The sequence below is a fragment of the Mya arenaria genome, chromosome 4, assembly GCF_026914265.1.
Source record: "Mya arenaria isolate MELC-2E11 chromosome 4, ASM2691426v1".
Taxonomy (NCBI): Eukaryota; Metazoa; Mollusca; class Bivalvia; order Myida; family Myidae; genus Mya; species Mya arenaria.
This window is the reverse complement of record NC_069125.1, coordinates 24,503,064-24,524,926: the sequence shown is the minus strand read 5'-3', so window position 1 is coordinate 24,524,926 and position 21,863 is coordinate 24,503,064. Positions and strand designations below refer to the sequence as shown.

General features: G+C 35.8%; 1 protein-coding gene across 2 annotated transcripts; it reads right to left on the bottom strand.

The window, feature by feature from the left end:
• Positions 1-45: 45 nt before the first annotated feature.
• Positions 46-21,843, bottom strand: LOC128232950 (uncharacterized). 2 transcript variants are annotated; one of them, XM_052946760.1, is made up of 15 exons: positions 21,703-21,843; positions 20,211-20,380; positions 19,902-19,958; positions 18,881-18,963; positions 18,186-18,337; positions 16,088-16,210; positions 15,474-15,633; positions 14,009-14,193; positions 13,334-13,649; positions 11,629-11,735; positions 9,556-9,674; positions 8,343-8,416; positions 7,098-7,259; positions 6,536-6,731; positions 46-404 (listed from the first exon to the last, which is right to left on the bottom strand). In XM_052946760.1, exons 2-14 carry the CDS (start codon positions 20,376-20,378, stop codon positions 6,554-6,556), a joined length of 1,884 nt encoding a protein of 627 aa, XP_052802720.1. In that variant the 5' UTR covers positions 20,379-20,380; positions 21,703-21,843; the 3' UTR covers positions 46-404; positions 6,536-6,553. The 2 variants fall into 2 exon arrangements, with proteins under 2 accessions (XP_052802720.1, XP_052802719.1); XM_052946759.1 differs by lacking the exon at positions 46-404 and having other exon boundaries at positions 2,608-6,731.
• Between the last annotated feature and the right edge of the window lie 20 nt (positions 21,844-21,863).

The window sequence follows — 21,863 nt, the reverse complement described above, 5'->3', positions numbered from 1 at the left end:
TTGAATACGTGTTATACTTGTATGCTATAGTCAAATATGTAAAGTCTAGAGTTCACAAGTGCACATTTAATAACCTTTCATATGATAGCAGCCTGCAATGGGAGCTTTCCTTGCCCAATAAAAACGTTTTTTGGATTAGACTGTTTGTGTCACCTGGTTGACCTCGTCCATGGCGTTTTGCCGCAAAGCTCACGGAATATCACCTGTCGGCAGTCACATAAGCACCCTGCTAAATGAGCTGTAAAGCTAGTTCAATGCTACCGAACAAGTTGTCGACGATCACATACCGTCGGTGCAGCAGGTGACATGTTGACATCAGATAATTTTCAACGTGGGTGCCTTGTAGACCGGCGTCAGGGGGATCAAAATCTTTCCGAGATAAGTCATCATGCGAAGTATGTATGCTGCAAGATTGTCATCATAAATTGAAAACTGATTCAAACACTATTTAAGCGTACTAGTGGACATCAATTTGATTAACTGCATGAATGAATGGTTAAATTCCCTTATGTAGACCTATTTTCGTTTTACAAACGTATTTCAAGTGTATGTGTATTACATGTACATGTACTCATCACCACTGTGATGCAATAGACCCATGACAGTCTTGGTAAAGAATATGACAACGGCTCTATGCCAGGTAGGGCCCCGTACTCGTGGCCACCTTCCGAGACCATGGAAGACTGAAGCTGGTTTGGTCCGCCATTACAATGCATACATGGGCGGCGTTGGTCATAGTGACGGTTTTAAACAAAAGTGTGAAATTAACACTCATAACTTATAAAAAGATAAACAAGAGCTGTCCTAAGACAGCGCGCTCGACTTCGCCGCTTTGACTTAGAAGTGAATACAATAGCAATGTAATATTACCAAGTTTGGTTTATTTATGTCAAACCTTACTAAAATTATTCAATACATAAGGTGACTTTGATGCTGCCCTCCCATCACCCAAAAAATGATGCAAGTCATTCAAATAACTTGATTTCCCATTATGAAAATGTGGTAAAGAATATACAAATATGCCTTTCAAAAGAAATTAAAATGAAATTAAAAAAAAAAAAATAACAAAAGTTCACTGGCCATATAGTATAGCCCTCCTTATTTTCCCTTGGTAAAAAACTGGTTAAGAATGTAAAAATGTGCCTGTCAAAAGAAATTAAAATATATATATATATATATATTCAAGGGACATAATTTGTATTTAGGGTTAAAATGGAGTTATGTTTCTTGTTGTAAGATGGTCGTAAATAATTTTGAATTTTATTAAGTGCATTGAATGAAAGGTATAGAAGTTTTTTTTATTAAAATCCCAAATTGCCCTTAAGTTTTACTTGCCTAAAACTTTAACCTAAGTCAATCAGGGGCCATAACTTGTATTAAGGATATGGAGTTACGTAACCTCATTGGGTGATGGTCCTGAACAATTGTGTGAAGTATTAAGTCAACTAAATGAATGGTATAGAAGTTATCAATAAATATCCCAACCTGCCCTTAAACTTTACCTAAGTTCCATAGTCAATCAGGGGTCATAAATGTGTATAAAAGATAATATGGAGTTATTTAACCTCATTATGTGATGGCTCTAAACAACTGTGTGAAGTATTAAGCCAATTGAATGAATGGTATTGGAGTTTTGAGTGAAAATCCCAACTTGCCCTAAAACTTTAACCTGCCCTAACACTTTAACCTAAGTCAATCAGGGGCAATAACTTGTATTGAGGATAATATGGAGTTATGTAACCTCATTGTGTGATGGTCCTGAACAACTGTGTGAAGTATTAAGTCAATTGAACAAAGGGTATAGAAGTTATTTATAAATATCCCAACCTGCCCTAAAACTTTAACCTAAGTTTCATAGTCAATCAGGGGCTATAATCTGTGTAAAGAATAATATGGAGTTATCTAACCTCATCATGTGATGGCCCTGAACAACTGTGTGAAGTATTAACTCAATTGAATGAAAGGTATTGGATTTATAAGTGAAAATCCCAACCTGCCCTAAAACTTTAACCAGACGCCGACGCTGGGGTGAGTAGTATAGCCCACCTATTCTTCGAATAGTCGCGCTAAAAAGGACACTGTCGAAAACAATATAGATTATTTCTTGGAGTTCAGGTGTTGAGGGGAACTGACATAGGATGTAAATGTCCAGCGCGGACATCAATGTGGGGGCCAGGCAAAACAGAGCACTCACTGGACTAAATGGTCATTCCGGGAGGGCAATCAAGCACGATTTATAATTACATATATGCATATACGTTATGAATGGACAGAAAAACCAGTGCAAGAAACTAAAAATTGTTGACCGCAAATTATGGGATTGGTGAGAACCAAAAGCTATATAACGCGTTGAAAAATATCATACATTGAAACAAGCAATCCTATTTTTTATTATTGGTATAAAAACTAATATAAAATGACATTTAATTGTTGTTGTTTTCTGGAAAGCACCCTAAATGGTATGCGAAAATTACGTCATTAAAATTACATCCAAGGCTTGTGCGCATCTACATGAACACTTGGCGGCTAAAACTTGAAAATGGTGACAAACATCAAATATATATAAACCACCGGAAATAATAGTAGTTTCGTATTATATCATTTATTTTCATCAATATATAATTCATTGATATCCAACAGATATACCCACAACATAAAAAATACAATGCGATGTATAATTATCACTACCTAATACACGTATCTGACAGCATCACAAATATATAACAATGGTTATTAAAGTTCGCTCTCTTGTTATGATAGACAAACAACATTGGAACACTTACAATTTATATAACGCATAACACCAGTTGTAAAATCATTATCAATTTGTCATTGATAACATGGATGCAGACTGTAACAAAAAATGCCCATTCAAGTTTCAAAGATAATTGGAGTCAAATTTACAGAGTGGGACTGTGGATACTTTTTTGTACATTCAAGGATCATAACTCGATTGATACTGGTAACATGCCTGGTTATGATATAGGAATATCGGACCTTGCCTAGATCTTTTTCCCAAACACATACACAAATTTGGTGATGATCTGACAAAAGCTTCTTGAGTTCAAAATAAAGTTTGTGTAGTTGAGGCAATTCAAGGGCTTCAACTCTTAAGTGACCCGGGCATATGTCTAGTTATCAAACTTGCTAGATATTCTGCCCATAGACATCATGTGCAAGCTTGGTGATGATATGACAAACTCTTCTCAAGTTACGGTGTGGATGAATTGGTAGATGTCGGTGTCCCCTACCCGCTGCCACAGAAAAATCCATTTGCAGCGCGGATGACTTGGTAGATGGCGCCTACCCACCGCCACAAGAGAATACATAATACGTCACATTTAATAAAATTCATAGTAATAAAAAGTGTTTAAAAACAACAACTGCTGATAAACCATCCATTTTATAGCACGATAAGTAATACTTAGTTCTTTAAACATGATCTTTTGACTATAATTACACTTTTTGGACATATAGCATCATTTTTACAAAAGTGTATATTTACTGAAAAAGTACCTTAAACCATTAGTTACCATTACAAATCCATATGTTATGAATTTAAAGCAAAAATATTATTCCTAAGGCACTATTTAAATTAACAACAACATCTGACAAACATGGATACATTACATTACATTACATTCATAGTATCAGTCTGTAACATTTTAAAACATGGTCAATAAGTATAACAAGAAAGTATCTAAAACAAGACCAATTTATATATGCATATCATGAAAGCATTTAAAAACATAAAATGTTATATATGCATAACATAAAAGCCTTTTAAAACAAGATCAATTTATACATGCATAACAGGAAAGCATTTCAAAAAATTAATATATTTACATGAATATGTGCAGAACATAAAAGCATTTTGAGACATGTATAGCTATCCCTGGCATTCTAATGCTCACAGAGGTGCATACTTAATGACAAATGTTCTGCAAGGTTTGTTTTAATTCAATATATTTAATGGTACCAACAAATTATGCTGATTAAAAAATAATACAGCTTCTTTGTAATAATTAAACACAATTACCTTTACCTTGCATATTTTATTGAGGGATATACTGGTTTAATTGATTTTTACCTGACCTTGCTGAAATGTTAAAACGGCCATAGTTGAAAAAACCCATAATGATTCGTATTTCATAACATATGCACATTTCCAACAAATTGACCGCGTTTAAAAGAATTTTTAGCTCAAATTTAAGTAAAATTTCATATTCCAATGTCCCTTGATACCAATAATTTCAATATTACAAACCCGTGCCAAACTTTAGTGTTTAAGTATTCATAGCATTATAGCATATTTGTTCGATGTTAAGAGTGTGTTTTCTTTCCTTTATCTACACACTAACGCTAATTTTAATGTAGTAAAAAGAAGGCAGAAATCTAACGTGCATTAACATGTTACGCCTTAGATACACCATGTACATTGAATCACATGAGAACATGGATGAGTGACATTATTTTACATATATACACATCATCGAGACATTTATTTTAAGGATTTTATGACAATGATGTATATGCAGTTGTAACATTCTAGAACATAAATACATCCCATCACATAGATTTGTGACATTATTTAACATAGATGTACATTACTGAGACATTTAATTATTTTATGACAATAATAAAAACATGCGGTACGTAGATACGTTCATTCACACGTACACATGACTGGTTGACCTTATTTATTATGGGTTCAAATTACTGAGACATCAAATAATTCTATGCAAATAATTATATGCAGTTGTGGCATTCTAGTACATAGGCATATTCTATTGCATGTGTACATGGAATGATGACCTTATTCAACATAGGAACACATTGATTTAATGACAATGATAAATATGAAACTTGTGTCATTCCTAAAGCATGTATACAAATTACTGAAATATTCATGAATCAACATAAATGTCACTATGGCATTCACAAACATAGGACTTTTCACTCTGTAAACCTTAACATTAAGATCAAAAACATAATACATGTAAACCCATTTCAGTTCTTGCATGGATTGACTCAAATGATACCCGGTTAGTCATTTCGTATTATGTCTAATGCTGATACAGCAAAGTCATGGATTGACTCAAATGATACCCAGTTAGTCATTTCGTATTATGTCTAATGCTGATACAGCAAAGTCATGGATTGACTCAAATGATACCCGGTTAGTCATTTCGTATTATGTCTAATGCTGATACAGCAAAGTCATGGATTGACTCAAATGATACCCGGTTAGTCATTTCGTATTATGTCTAATGATGATACAGCAAAGTCATGGATTGACTAGAAATATAAATACCTGTCCTAAAAATAAACAAGATAAACAAGGTTAGATTTAATATGAAAAGTCATTATGTACAAGTAATCTGCTTACTCATCTGAAAAGATTAAATGTATAAATCATTATAGAAACAATAACAACCTATTTATATTGTAAATTTAAGTTGGACATGTATTGAATTATCTATTTGAAATAAATCCTGATTATATTTATTATGCACATACATCAGATCGTTAAACAAAAAACACAATTTTAAAAAATAAAATAGCAGGAAACAGCTGTCATAAATTTGCAAACTATAAATATTATTATGTTTAAAACGATATTGTTTTTTGTATGTAAATCAAAATGATAAAATATGACTTAACAACCATTAATTGTATTTTAGCTAACTTAAGTCATGGCACAAATTTATCAAACAACAATACAAGAACAATTAACAACATAAAGATATTTAAAGTGATAGCTGTTAAAAATACAAAACAAATTTGTCAATAAAAATGTAACTGATATGATAATTTTGTTTAAAAAATGGACTAGATGTTCCCTTCTTCATGTATGAAAAGAAAAATAATTTCATACATAACCCCTGGTTTATATTTGAATTCCATGATTCAGCATTGATGCCCTTTATGAGTGCACTAAGAAAAAGACAGGTATGGTCCACATTGTTGAGTAGGGGAGGTAAAAGTGTGGGATATGTTCAAAAGAAAAACTCAACAAGAAACATTCATCAATACATACAACAAGTGTAATGTCCACACCAACTTATAATAATAAAAGAAAAAATCAAAGGCTCCGCAAAAGAAGATCATAACTCTCCTTATTCTATATGAAGTGTCTATATGGCGCTGACCTCTCAATATCAAGATTTGTAGAATTTGACATACAAAAACATTTTTCCGCTAACACTCGTTTGTAATTGTGTAGAGTTTGTGGACATAATTCAACAAAACTTAAGACGGCAGTTATGGGCCTTGTTTCGCATCATGCCATGTGCACAATGTATTTTGCAATACGTGAACAAAGTTACATGTAAAAATCTTAAATGGGATTTGAGTCATTGTCCAGACTGAGGATTCTGCATGATGGAGATGATGACAACAACTCAGAGGATGACACCTATTCTATGACGATTCCTTGTTTTTTTCTGAGAAAAACAGACAAGCTAAAAAAGGTTACCCTATTGTATACTCTTCAGATATACACTTCAGATACATATGGTGAGTTGTTTCTTACCACATCACACATAGTTTCCTACTTCTTCTGTTCGTTGAGACTGTTAGGGATTGTAACTCCAACCAGGCACACAATAAAGTAGATGAGACCAAACAAGAAGAATACAAAACTGATGTCAAATGGTGGTCCGATGTTTTGAGACGCGTATGACACTATCCAAGTGTATACAGATCCTCCAAATAAAGGCGCTATTGACCTGAAAAGTGAAAGAAATATGGTTCAAGTATTGCCTTTGTTTTTGTTTGGCTTCGAGATTGTTTAGTTATCCACTAGAAGCTTATTAAATTAACAGGTGTTCGCCTCTCATCTAAAAGGTTGTAAAAGGTTGTGGGCTTGATACTTACTAGAAATACTTTCTCATGGCCTCTTAAAATGGACACCAGTACTAGTTTCTACTCAGGAAACAGCTGGGCTGTACAGAGGTGTTAATAACCAGGCCAGCATATGAGAAAACACAAATGATCTTAAGACTCAGCCTGTCATGTCAATTTGTTTATAGGGCGTGTCTAATTAGGCTGTACGGAGTTGTTAATAAGTAGGCCAGCAAATGAAAAACACATACCTTGTCATGGCAGTAACGGTCATTGCCAATCCGTTTACAGTGCCTGCTAGGTGGGGCTGGACGGAGTTATTTATCAACAAACCAGTACATGAGAACACACAGCTGACCATTAACTTTTGTACGCAGCTCAACAAGATTAGAAGCGTCCACAAACTCACAGGACTGAAGAAATAAAAAACATGTAGTGGTAAAATATTTTACATGTTTTCATGTATCTGTTTATCAATTAATGGAAAATCACGCAGTAAAGCATAGTCACATAAATCGTAGGAATTTTATTGTCGTACAATTATAGCAGGATTATGACAGGGGGACTGATTAAGGCTAGTACTGATGGATTTGAAAGTTGCGTATTAGCTTAAAAATATCAAATATATCTGTTGTACGATTGTATTTAAAAATAGGTCAAAGCTGGCAAAGTCAAATCCTTAGCCTAGATATAATTATAATCTTAGTATGACGATCACTGAACATAGGTATGATAGTGGAACATGTAAGAGGGCATTTAAAGTTCAGTTATATGTTAAAAGTGTGACAATCCTAGCACTATCGTAGGACGTTCCGACTATTCTGAGTGCCTCAGTTGACCCAAAAAGGGTACACAATTGAAGGTCTATCAAAACAAAGTCATTGGACATATAATGCATCACACGACAAACCACAGAATGAACCCGATGTTAAAATATAACTACGAGGCTTTTTGTTTTAAACATGTACAAACCTCCAAAAAAATAACAAGTTCAAATTAAAAATGAGGGATCAAAATATAACGCAAATAATGTGTTCATTAGTTATAAGATTTAATAATGTGGACATTAACCGGGACAAAAGAAGAAATTTTTGTCAACTAACTTGGACAGTACTATTCATTGAGGGTATCTAATTGTTCTCAATACATATTTGAAATTACTTAATAAACTGTCATTGAATAATGTTTGATATTGTTTAAAGTTTATTTCTGGTTTCTCTTTCCATGTTGCGCATCGTGGATCAATTTTCTCCAATTTTCTGCAATAGACCTGCAGTATACCTGTTGTATGACGTATGTGACAGGGGCTTAATACAGACCAGACAGATGAGAATGGAGCTTTGAGAATATTTCATAATATATAGATTGACTTGCACTTTCGTTTATTTCTTTATTGAAAAACAGCAGCTAGTCTTAAAACCGATTTTCAAAACATTGTAGGTGATATATAATAACCCATTGAACATAAAAGTTGAATAATTATCCCGGGCACTAACTTGCTGGAGAGAAGGTGAAGACAAGGCATGGCTTGGGTGACTGCTAGCAGTATCAATGTGCACACAAGAAGTGTCTGAAAAATGAGAAACAAAGTTCATTTAATACCTTAACAATATGAGATACAAAGAACATTGGATACCAGTAGAATCTGAATCAGGAATAAGGGGCGTATTCTTAAAGCCGGAACATTTTGAATCTAGTGTGTGCTTTTTAAATTCTTACTACAATTAGTTTGAATGTGCTCTAATTTTAATAAAATTTATTCACTCGCATTTATTACTTAAAACATTTTCTTACACTAATATGTTTTGTGTACAACATTGTTAGTTTTCTTTAAACTCAACTTAAATGATTGATTTTTGTATCTAAGTTGCTTTGTGAATTTAGTCCAGTGTCTTGATATAAGACACCACTCATTAAGTGTCTGTCGTAGCGCAGCTCTATCGACTCTACGCCGCTTTGTCTTATTAATACATAAATGATGTTTTATGTGCCTGTCCAAAACAATCAAGAAAAAAGCAAAAGCAAGAGATATTTTGTATTTCTGTAAACATGGAGGCCCTGAAACTTTAACCAAATCTAGGTTGATCAAGGGCCATATTGTGTATTTAGGATAATATGTTATGTTACCTAATTGTATGATGACCGTCAACAAGTGTGTGAAATATGAAGTCCATTGGATGAAGGGTATATGAGTATTAAAGTGAATATTCCAATTTGCGTTAAATATTTAACCAATCTTTCTTAGTCCATCAAGAGCCATATTCGTATTTAGAAGATAAAATGAAGTAATGATACCCATTTGTGTGATGTCATTGAGAAGAATAAGTCCATTGAATAATATGCATTGGAGTAATTATTGAAAATAAAAATTTATCTAAAATTTTAACCAAACATTCTAAATCAATCAAGGGCCATAATTTGTATTTATGATAACATTATAGTATGATGGTTGTCAACAACAGTGTGAAGTACAACATGAATTGAATGCAAGGTTAAGGAAATATTTATATATAAGTAAACATCCCAAATTGCCTTAAAACTTTAAGAAGAAATGTCTAGAAAAGATATGTAGTTTCTGGAAAACCTGTTAAAAATAAGGTTCCTAATAAAAGGATCAAGCTAAGCACACTTTTTGTGTGTTTTTTAAAGTTCTGAGACTGTTAAAGGAAATTACTTTATGGTTAGCATGGTTTTTCAAACACCACCCACCTTTTTAATACCCAATCTGCGACAAAGGTTAGGAAAAACAAACAACTGCAGAAACAACAGGGGAAATGAGGATGCACCAAGAGCTGCGCCAATCTCATTGGGCTCGAACCCCAGACCGTCTGAAATAAGGTGTAGAAAGCACACATGAAAATTTAATCAGACAACAACTAATATCTAAAAATTTACAGGAAAGTAAACAAATATTATATGTTCTATTTCCCTTTAAGAGGTAGATAATTTGAAACAAGAACGCAACATGCTTTTAGACATCTACACTCATCTATTCTTCTTAAATAACAAGAGCTGTCACAGTATGTGACGAATGCCCCCGAATGTGACATTGACCTACGAACAAGGTCAGTACATGAAAAGTTGATCTTGCCTTTACGTGTCAAATACATATGGCAAGTTATTTTAAATTGCCTCTGAACATAAAAAATACCACCCATACTTGACAACCTACACTGTGATGTCCTTATATTCAGAATTCCCTGGTGAATAAACCCTTAGTGTATCTTTCACCTTAGAGGTAGGGACATGGGTCTTGCACACGACACTTCGTCTTTGTATGTGGAACACATGTAGCAAGTGATTTTAAAATCTGTCCATACAAGGGAAAGTAACAGCCCGGACACGACAACCTATACTCTATGTCCTTATATGCAGCAATCCATTGTGAATAAACACTAAGTGTGACCTTGACCTTTGAGGTAGGAACACGGGTCTTGCACGCGACACTTCGTCTTGTTATGTCGAACACATGTGGCAAGTTATTTTAAAATCTGTCCGTACAAAGAAAAGTTACAGCCCGGACACGACAACCTATACTCTATGTCCTTATATGCAGCAATCCATTGTGAATAAACACTAAGTGTGACCTTGACCTTTGAGGTAGGGACACGGGTCTTGCACACGACACGTCGTCTTTGTATGTGGAACACATGTAGCAAGTGATTTTAAAATCTGTCCATACAAGGGAAAGTTACAGCCCGGACACGACAACGTATACTCTATGTCCTTATATGCAGCAATCCATTGTGAATAAACACTAAGTGTGACCTTGACCTTAGAGGTAGGGACACGGGTCTTGCACGCGACACTTCGTCTTGTTATGCCGAACACATGTGGCAAGTTATTTTAAAATCTGTCCATACAAAGAAAAGTTACAGCCCGGACACGACAACCTATACTCTATGTCCTTATATGCAGCAATCCATTGTGAATAAACACTAAGTGTGACCTTGACCTTTGAGGTAGGGACACGGGTCTTGCACGCGGCACTTCGTCTTGTTATGCCGAACACATGTGGCAAGTTATTTTAAAATCTGTCCATACAAAGAAAAGTTACAGCCCGGACACGATAACCTATACTCTATGTCCTTATATGCAGCACTCCATTGTGAATAAACACTAAGTGTGACCTTGACCTTTGAGGTAGGGACACGGGTCTTGCAGGCGACACGTCGTCTTGGTATGTGCTACACATGTGGCAAGTTATTTTAAAATCTGTCCTTACAAGAGAAAGTTACAGCCCGGACACGACAACCTATACTCTATGTCCTTATATGCAGCACTCCATTGTGAATAAACACTAAGTTTGACCTTGACCTTTGAGGTAGGGACACGAGTCTTGCACGCCACACATCGTCTTGGTATGTGGAACACATGTGGCAAGTTATTTTAAAATCTGTCCATACAAGGGAAAGGACGGACGGTGCGATTTTAATATGCCCACCTTCGGGGGCATAAAAATGAGTGCACAACTTATGAAAATATGTTGATCAGAAAAGGTACTCGCTTCATGAATGGCCATATTTTAATTTTTTGTAGAAAGCTCTTTGTTAATTCTTCATTTATCATTCAGTCATGACAAGCATTCAAGTTTAAATAGATTGATAACATTGCCATTAACGATGGCACTACAGCTTTTTTAAAATCTTAACTTTACTTTTGAAGAAACAGCCAAATTTACAAAAGAACTGTTTACACAGGTTATGCAGTGAAACATTTACCTGCCGAGATGTTAGAAAAACACAATATATCATAACGTGAAATCTCTTGACCAAGACCTACCCAGGAGAACATCTGTGGCAGCCCATACAGTGAAGATTTCCTCCACACCTATCACACTAAATGAGAACAAGCTGTACAATGATACAGCAACTATCACTTCAAACTGCCTGAAATAATAAACAGTGGTTTGACTTTACTCTGTAAAATGTATTTAATATTTAATTCATTCAACAACTACTTATATATATAATGAAAAGGAAAGATTAAACACTTGATTGTTTCAAATTCTGATTAATATTTAAATAAAATTGTGACCAATATTCTATAGCCAATATATTTGCAAGATATCTTAATATTACTATGCGTTAACAAATTAGCCCATTTTGTTTCAGTTATTACTCAAATATGTATTTTGATATAGAATTACTTTTCTTATGAATATAAATAATTTTCAAAGTTAAATAAATATAATGTAATGTATATAATGCTAAAAGAAATCAACCCATGATTTTCTTTGGATATAAATAACAAGAGCACCGCGAAACGGAGCATTATACGCCCGAAGAAGATTCGGCTTGAGGTCTTTAATAAACATTTAGGTTATGCTAGTATACTGCTTACTAGGTGTGAAGTGTTTACAACAAAGGCTTAAACTTCCAATATTGAAACTTTAATGATACTTAAGTTAGCAGTGCTAATAAAAACCTTTGTTCAACAGTATTTTTTTACAACATAGAATAATTGGAAATTGCGTGCGACACATCCTTTTAATGTAATGATGCTTTGTATAAAGTTATTTGAAAATGACTTTATTAGTGACCAAGTTGTGGCCCGGACACGGATTTGCTAATGCACCCCCATGGTGATTCTAGTCTTTGAGGTATGGACCTGGAAATTGCACGCGACACATCCTTTTAATGTAGTGATGATTTGTATAAAGTTATTTGAAAATCACTTTTTTGTTACCAAGTTATGGCCTGGACACGGAATTGCTAACGCCCCCCAGTGAAATTAGCCTTTGAGGTACGGACCTGGAAAGCATGCTTGACAAATCCTTTTAATGTCGAGATGATTTGTATAAAGTTATTTGAAAATTGCTTTAGTAGTAACCCAGTTATGGCCTGGACATGGAATTGCTAACGTCCCCCCCCATGGTGATCCTAGTGTTTGAGGTATGGACCTGGAAATTGTGCGCGACACATCCTTTTAATGTAGTGATGATTTGTATAAAGTTATTTGAAAATCGCTTTATTAGTTACCAAGTTATGGCCCGGACACGGAATTGCTAACGGACGGACAGACGGACAAACAGACGATGGAGGCCATAACATAATACGACCATTCGGGCGTATAAAAATGAGTTGAGATTGGGATTGAACAAAAAACAAAAATGCTGCTTTCTGTCAAAGATATAGGCATAACTCGGCAATTATTAAAGTCAGAATATGTGCATATTGTCTTTTGCAACCTTTGTAGCAAGTATCATTCTAGCTTTGAGTTATGGCCAAGGATAAAAGTTCTTGAAAGTTTTTTTGGTTAAAAAAAGGGCATTATAATAATTGATTATTATTAAAACCAGAATTTAAGGCTCTAGATGTGCCTATTTCCAAAACGCCGCCGCTGACTAAATAGATTATACCAAAGCTTTGATGTAAATACCTCAATTTTTTTCTTTTAAAACCAACAAGTATTTTTTATATTGGGACTTTGAAAGTCTAAAAATATCTGGTAGCCAAACACACTTTCAAGTACAAAATTTTCTCACCTCATCATCTGTATAACTGGATAATTCAAGAACTTCTTAAAGCATGTTTGGTCCACTTTCCGTACATCAACATTACCATTATCTGTCTGTACAGCACCATTTGAATCTTCTAAAACTATTGCTGGTGCACTTTGTACTGATATTTGTCTGTCTAGGTCTTTAGGTAACATTTTCTGCATTTCAGTATCATCAATATCACTAATGTAGAAGTCTTTATTGTCATGGTGGTGTTTGACATGGCTTTCAGGATGTTTGTCATCTCTAACATCTGTTATTGAGAGTCCATGTCGGGTTATGTGTAGTTCTTTTCTTGAACCTGAAATAGGGAATGGTACACTTGTTCCCATTTTGAGGCAGGGAGTTGGTGGGTCAAAAGAGATGTGATAATGGGAATGTTAGGATGCCGCAGGAGAGGGAAGAGGCCTGGGGTAGGGTAGATGGAGGGGTTTGAATCCTGAGAAGGAGAAAAAAGAGATGCAATTGAGGATTGAGGATCTGTGGAGTGAAACGAGGAGAGGCAGCGAAAGGGGGAAGGCGGGTATGCTAGGGCAAAAAGATGAGGGAGGGTAAAAATCGAAGGGGCAAAAATGGAATGATATGTGGTCATGCAGGGGGAATGTGCTTAAATGGGGATGGAGAGAAGAAGCAAGAGCAATACCAAGAAAAGCAACTTACCAGCTAAAAATGTTGCACCTTCACTCTCTACATGTAGATTTTCCACAGAGCATGTCATTCTGGGTGTGTCCCCCCTCAATATACGTGGTACAGGGGAGAGGCAGGGGGAATGATGTGGTAAGGAATGTAAACTTGTCTTGTCATGTACATCCTCTGGGTCACTTTCTATCTCTATTTCCTGTTTTCTGTTGGGAATAAATTGATTACGTTTGCTGAATGAATTAGCACCCAATATCCACTATCTGAATATTTTGTAATGTATTTGTGTTTTATTCAAAAATAAATCATGCAAGAACAAAATAAACAGGCTGTATCTCCTGAGGTTATCTACGTTTTGTAAGCGGCAAATAAACCAGAGCAGTGGAGATGTTATATTAGTCTGTTGGATCAATCTTAAAATGTTTGGTTCACTTGAAATTCTTTTCAACACATATCAAAGGCAACAAGCATAACTCTTAAACAAAGTCTTAGTAAGGACTAAAAAAATCATGCAAAACTAATACATATGCCATTGAATGATGGAGGAAACTGAATTACAGGAATAAGGAGGCATCTCTTCACCATGTTCATTGATTTACGCCCAAAGGGCATTACTTACAATTACTTCAGCAAGAGTAATATTTTTATGTCACTTGCTTAACAAATGTGAACTGTCATTGTGTATAGTTGTACCAAGTTTCATATAAATATACTAAATGTAGTCATGTCGATCTTAAATGAAGTCCAAGCTAGGGCCATCTTGAATATAAAGTACAATGTTTGTCCATCTTGAATGTTGACCAAGTTATGGCCATCTTAAACATAATCCAAGTGATGTCCATCTTGTGTAGTTTTAGTTGTGGCTATCTCTAATGTAGACAAAGGTATGGCAAGTCCAAGTCATACTGAAGGTAGTCAAAATAATGGCAATCTTGGATATTTTGCAAGTAGTCCAAGCTATGGCCACATTGAATGTAGTCCAAGCAAAGGCCATCCTGAATGTCCCAGTTATGGTCAAAGTACTTATATTGCTGTCTTGAATGTGGTACAAGATATAACCATCTTGAATGTGTTCTAATTATGGCCATCTTAATTGTAGGCCAAGTGATGTTGAATACAGCTAGAGAGAGCCATCTTGAATGTAAACCAAGTTTTGACTATCTTATCTTAATATATAGACCAAGTTACGTCCAACTTGAATGTGGACCAAGTAATTTTGAATGTAGTCTTTATTATGACATTTTTAATTGAGTCGAAGTTATTGCTATTCTAAATGTAGTCCAAAAATAATGGCCATCTTTATAGTTGTCCCATTTATGGTAATATGTGAATGTTTTTGTATGACAATTACAATGACGCTAATGGCAACAACACCATGGCCATGACCTTCACTTTTTTATTAGAAAGATAGAAACTTCATGAATAAAACTTTAAAACTAACATTATTTTAACTAAGAACAATGTAAAACGTCTAAATGATTCTTACTTCAGGTTTAAAGTCTCAGGCAGCAGGAATACATCTAGCAGGAAGGGAATGAGGCAGATTATGAATGCTGCAAAACCGGGAATGAAATATGGGAACTTGTAGAAGAAACCTTCAGATGGGAACACGTCTGGATAGCTCTTGCATGGGTTCGCCAGGTATCCTGTGGAACAGGCATTCAGAAAAATGATGTATTGGTTAAGATGTTATTTGTATGAAAGTCACAAATCCTTGTGTTTTTACTTTTAAAAACAGAAGGTGACTACAAAGCAATAAAAGTTTAATGGGGGGAGTAGTCAATATGGCTATCTCTGTGACAAGTCTTGTTATATTCATCTTTTATTCAGAGCATACTAAGTGATTAATAAAATTTTGACAATCTTATTATTTAAGATATGTATAACTTCATGTATCATATTATATCAAGATTAGTAAAATTTGTAATAAACTGTACAATATCATTAAAACTAGCTGATCGAATAATTGTTAGTGCACTCATCAACAGCCAAGTTTGTGTGGTCCAATATCCCTGAATTCCCAGGCCATAGATATGATTGACATGCAAACAGCTTGGTTCATATCTCATACTTTTTAATCTTTCGTTTTATGATACAAACCTCCGACGGCAGGACCAACTATAATTCCCGACCCCCAAGCCACTGATATGATGGACATGCCCACAGCCTGGTTTGTGTTGTCTGATATCTCATATAAAATTGTCTTCGCTGTTCCAACAGTACCTTTTAAAACAAAACATTCATTTTTATTGACAAGGACTGTTGGAAACAATTCATGCTCCCAGACGTCATACAAATTAATAATTGAGAGTACAAATTTGAATATTTAATAATGACAGGACTTGATACAGTTGCATGCACACAGACATGATTTGATACAGCTGCCTGCACACTGACAGGACATGATAAAGTGCCTGCACATGGACAGGACTTGATAAAGTGCCTGCACACAGACAGGACTTGATAAAGTGATAAAGTGCCTGCACACTGACAGGACTTGATAAAGTGCCTGCACACAGACATGATTTGATAAAGTTCATGCACACTGACAGGACTTGATAAAGTGCCTGCACACTGACAGGACTTTATAGAGTGCATGCACACAGACAGGATTTGATAAAGTGCCTGCACACTGACAGGACTTTATAGAGTGCATGCACACAGACAGGACTTGATAAAGTGCCTTCACACTGACAGGACTTTATAGAGTGCATGCACACAGACATGACTTGATAAAGTGCCTGCACACAGACAGGACTTGATAAAGTGATAAAGTGCCTGCACACTGACAGGACTTGATAAAGTGCCTGCACACAGACATGATTTGATGAAGTTCATGCACACTGACAGGACTTGATAAAGTGCCTGCACACTGACAGGACTTTATAGAGTGCATGCACACAGACAGGATTTGATAAAGTGCCTGCACACTGACAGGACTTTATAGAGTGCATGCACACAGACAGGACTTGATAAAGTGCCTTCACACTGACAGGACTTTATAGAGTGCATGCACACAGACATGACTTGATAAAGTGCCTGCACACTGACAGGATTCGACAAAGTGCCTGCACACCCTGACAGGATTCGATAAAGCGCCTGCACACAGACAGGACTTGATAAAGTGCCTGCACACAGACAGGACTTGATAAAGTGCCTGCACACTGACAGGACTTGATAAAGTGCCTGCACACAGACAGGATTTGATAAAGTTCATGCACACTGACAGGATTTGATAAAGTGCCTGCACACAGACAGGACTTGATAAAGTGCCTGCACAGAGACAGGATTTGATAAAGTTCATGCACACTGACAGGACTTGATAAAGTGCCTGCACACTGACAGAACTTGATAGAGTGCCTGCACACAGACAGGACTTGATAAAGTGCCTGCACACTGACAGAACTTGATAGAGTGCCTGCACACAGACAGGACTTGATGAAGTGCCTGCACACAGACAGGATTTAATAAAGTTCATGCACACTGACAGGACTTGATAAAGTGCCTGCACACTGACAGAACTTGATAGAGTGCCTGCACACAGACAGGATTCGATAAAGTGTCTGCACACCCTGACAGGACTTCATAAAGTGCCTGCACACTGACAGAACTTGATAGAGTGCCTGCACACAGACAGGACTTGATAAAGTGCCTGCACACTGACAGAACTTGATAGAGTGCCTGCACACAGACAGGACTTGATAAAGTGCCTGCACACTGACAGGACTTGATAAAGTGCCTGCACACAGACAGGACTTGATAAAGTGCCTGCACACAGACAGGATTTGATAAAGTGCCTGCACACTGCACACAGACAGGATTTGATAAAGTGCCTGCACACAGACAGGATTTGATAAAGTGCCTGCACACAGACAGGACATTGCATAAACAAACCATATTCAGTAGGGTTCATTGAGAGCATGTTTTGCCTAGTTGTTGGTGGACATAAAAATGATGATATGTTGTTCTTCAGTAAGAGAGGTAAAAATGATGATATGTTGTTCTTCAGTAAGAGAGGTAAAAATGTGATATAACACAGAAGCAAACAATGTTTCTTTTATTTAATCTAAAAAAATGACAAAAAATCTTGGTTTGAATCTTGCTCTGGGTTTTGGGATACCTCCCCCTAAAACATTTTTCTTGCATTTTATTTAACCTACCCTAGCTTACCTACGGTACCAAATATCTAAGTACATACCATTAACAAGTCCTGAGATAAATCTGGTCACAAAAGCAAACCACAAAGTGGTCGTGAAGCCAAACGCCAATGAGGAAACCCCATTCAGAATCACAGTGATCAGAATGATTGGCTTGCGTCCCTTCTTATCTGACAACCAGCCCCAAAAATAACTGAAAATTAATAATAATACTTTTAAAGCCATGAAGATATATTTCATCAGAGTAAACAAAGCACAAGAACAATGCCAGTTGACAATAGAGTTTTAGGTGCAGGGTTATGGAAGGGTGCAGCACCCTGTCCTTTTAAATAGCAGCCTTCTGCCCTCATGGTGATCACCATGCGTTTTCTGCCAAATTCATAAAGTTCAAGTTCTTCATAACCCGATTCAATGTGCCCTTTTTACCCTTAGCATCCTGTCCCTTTTCTGCAGCACCATGTCCTTTTTAAATCCTGGCTAAAACCCTACAACATTATCTATGAGGCATTAATGGAAAAAATATTTTGTCTAAAATGATTAGTCTTTGAAAGCAAATGTGTATCTCAATACCTCCAATAGAAACCATTGAAAACAGATAAGGTTAACAATATAATTTGATATACCAGTTTAAGGCTGTCTTTTTGATAAGAAACATTAAGGTGTTGATTTATAGATAGTGAATAGTTGTTGTCATACTGATAACTTAGAGCTACATAAATTTGAAACCAGTGCTTACCAGCCCACAAATCTTCCTAGAAACAAAGCAGAGGCAACAATTCCAGCATAGTAGCCCTTCTCTTCTTCCTTGAAACCAAACATCTGAAAACCAATGAGCATAAAGATATCAACAGCATGCCGAGGAATCTGCCACATCACACAAAGTCATGTTTACGCATCTTATTTCAATCAGCTAAATTACTTATGTTACTTAAATGTGATTTTACAAAACAAAAAAGTACCTTATCATAATTATTTCACTAATCATTCCCTATAACCTATACCATTTTAAAAAGGAGAATATTTCACAATTAAACTCCAAAATTCCAAATCAAAAATTATGTAAGTTAGTACTAAGCATGCTTCTGTATAAAGCACTTAAGATTGTTGGAGAAACTGGGGCCTCAAGTTGTTTATAAAACTACATTAAGCAACTATTTTAGTTTGGTATAATTTCTCCAATTTTCTCCTTATAAAGATTTTTGAGGCTATTACAGAAAGTAATTTTACAGATAATCATGACTAACTACTTTTTGTTACATGTAGAATGAAGTAGAAGCAAGTCAATTGTCTAACTGATATAAGGGACTTAAACTTGGCTTGTCATATGTTTCCAGAAACAAGGGCCATGGACCATAATAACGGCCAGTCTCATGTCTGTCCTTACTAAATTAGTCAAAAACAGTTTTTTCTACTTTCAAAAGCAATCCCAAGCTAGCTGTTTACATAATCCACCTACATGCCAAGTTTAATCAGTACCCATCTATGTAAAGTAAGTCATCGGCCTTAAACCAATGTTTGATGTCTTCCCTTCCACCCAGTGACATCCTTATTCTTATAACCTGGTTTTTATTGAAAACCTGGTTAAAAACAATGGTCATTTACTTCTCATTGTTTTACATTTGCAAGAAACACCAACGATACCAGTACTTAGTGAACGCTTATGTTCAACACAAAATAGTTTGTATATATTCAGATCTATTCTGTTTTAAACATTGTCCTCCAACAATTAATCAAATTAAAACATAAATTTCTCATACCAAAATCATTTCTGGAAGGAATGGGAACAGGAATGTGATGTTAAATGAACTGGAAAACTGAAAAATAATAATGCGGTATATGTTACAGTTATTAAACTATTAATACTCTGACATGAGAATATGTTCAGAAAAAATAACGAACGTCATACACTTAAAGTTGGCAAAGACATAATTCACTGGACATCATTTAATATTTAAAGCTATATACAAAACATCAACGTTGCGACATGAGTATCTTGAGTACAAACTTGAGACCTTTATCTTATAATTAACATTGATAAAGTGAACATCTCTATAATACTCCCTTACGAGAGAAATGAAGACCAAAAAGACACATTTCCAGTTGACCGGTGTAGCTCCCTTGTTTGTAAGACTGAGAGTCGTCTTTACTTTCTTCATAGCCACCCACGCTGCTGACTGTTTCCGCGGAAATGACACATTTTCAGCTATATCTGATTTGTCCTTTTCTTCTGCCATTTCTGATGATTAAATAAGAGATCTGTATAATAACATGTGCATTGATACAATGTTAGGGAAAAATGCTACTTTATATATGGGTTGTCTTAAAAAAAATTAAAGCAATTCATACTTATGCGACCCCCCCACCCCCCGCGTGCACACACTCTTACGTTAAATCCTGGATCCGACAAGCCAGACAATACTCTGTGTTTCTTTTAAGCAAAGGGGAAGCTGGTCTTATAGTAATAGAACTCACAGGAGCTGCATTTAACTCCTGCTGGCAAGCACATAGATGATAACTATAATATTATGCACCAGTCAATTGTAACCACAGTCCCCCCAGGTCTGGGGGTATATCGGGGATAGCGGGAAAAAAGGTATGTGTTTTTTACCGGGGATAGCGGGGGAAAAAGGTATGTGTTTTTACAGACCAGGTGGCCCTGCAGTGCCGAGTGAATGCGGTGGTTTTGTATTCGCTCTGGAAATAGCGGGTAATGGGCCTTACCTAGGTATCCTAGGCATTAAGCAGGGATTTTACCAGCCGATTGTCCCCACAGGACAGATATTTTACCCGGGATATTGGATAGACTGAAAATCAAAGTCCCCGCTATTCCCGGGACCTGGGGGGGGGGTGTGGTTACAGTTTACTGATGCATTAGTAAACCTGGATGGAAAGGTGAGACTGGTGCATGACTCAAACCCACGACCACCAGAACACTAGCAACACACTCCAACTACCTGAGAAAACCAGGCAGCTGGTTCTTACCCACACACACTAAATAATTACAGTACAGTATTGTTGTTTCTTTCACAGTGACTTGGAGGGAATGTGTTGAATTTTGACCTCTACAAAATTTAGTGCCATTTTACCTAAAATACCAACTATCTAGCACAAATAACTATGAATTACGGCACTTTTACAAAGTCAGAAAATCTAGATTTGTCTAAATAGAGTACTCTATTTAATTCATAGTGCCGTAATTCATAGTTATTTATGCTAGATGGTTGGTATGAGTGACCCCTTTGGTGAAGCTGAAGAAAAAAATATATTTTAGGTTATTTTAGGTAAAATGGCACTAAATTTTGTAGAGGTCAAAATTCAGCGCATTCCCTCCAAGTCACTGTGGTTTCTTTTGTGTTTCCCTTATTTTTCATCAACATTATACATATTTTATTGTTAATTGATGTTATGTGAAACTAACTCAAAAAACATTTCCTTGTTTAAAAAATAATTTTCATATGGAAGGTTAAAATTGTTAACAGATTTAATCCTTTTCAATCAGCTGATCTGGCCTGACACTGTCGCGAAAACATGTGACTCCCTAAAAAAGTGGAATCTTACCACTTTGGTTCAGTGTCAATTCTCAAATGCACGGTCTCCCTTAAGTTTTTTAACGGAAGTTTAGTTCCACGATTTATTTTGAAATAAAATCCAATGAAATTTTCGTTATCATTTCATAATGTTTACATCAGCTGGGTAAAAACTGGAACAGGAACCAGTGA

Excerpts from the sequence above, each read along its gene's own strand:
- LOC128232950 (XM_052946760.1), bottom strand. The coding sequence starts at position 20,378 with ATGGCAGAAGAAAAGGACAAATCAGATATAGCTGAAAATGTGTCATTT. Across the intron at positions 19,959-20,210 it reads TTTTGGTCTTCATTTCTCTC|TTTTCCAGTTCATTTAACAT; the intron begins GTAAGGGAGTAT and ends ATTATTTTTCAG. Across the intron at positions 11,736-13,333 it reads CCAGTTATACAGATGATGAG|GCAGTTTGAAGTGATAGTTG; the intron begins GTGAGAAAATTT and ends TTATTATTTCAG.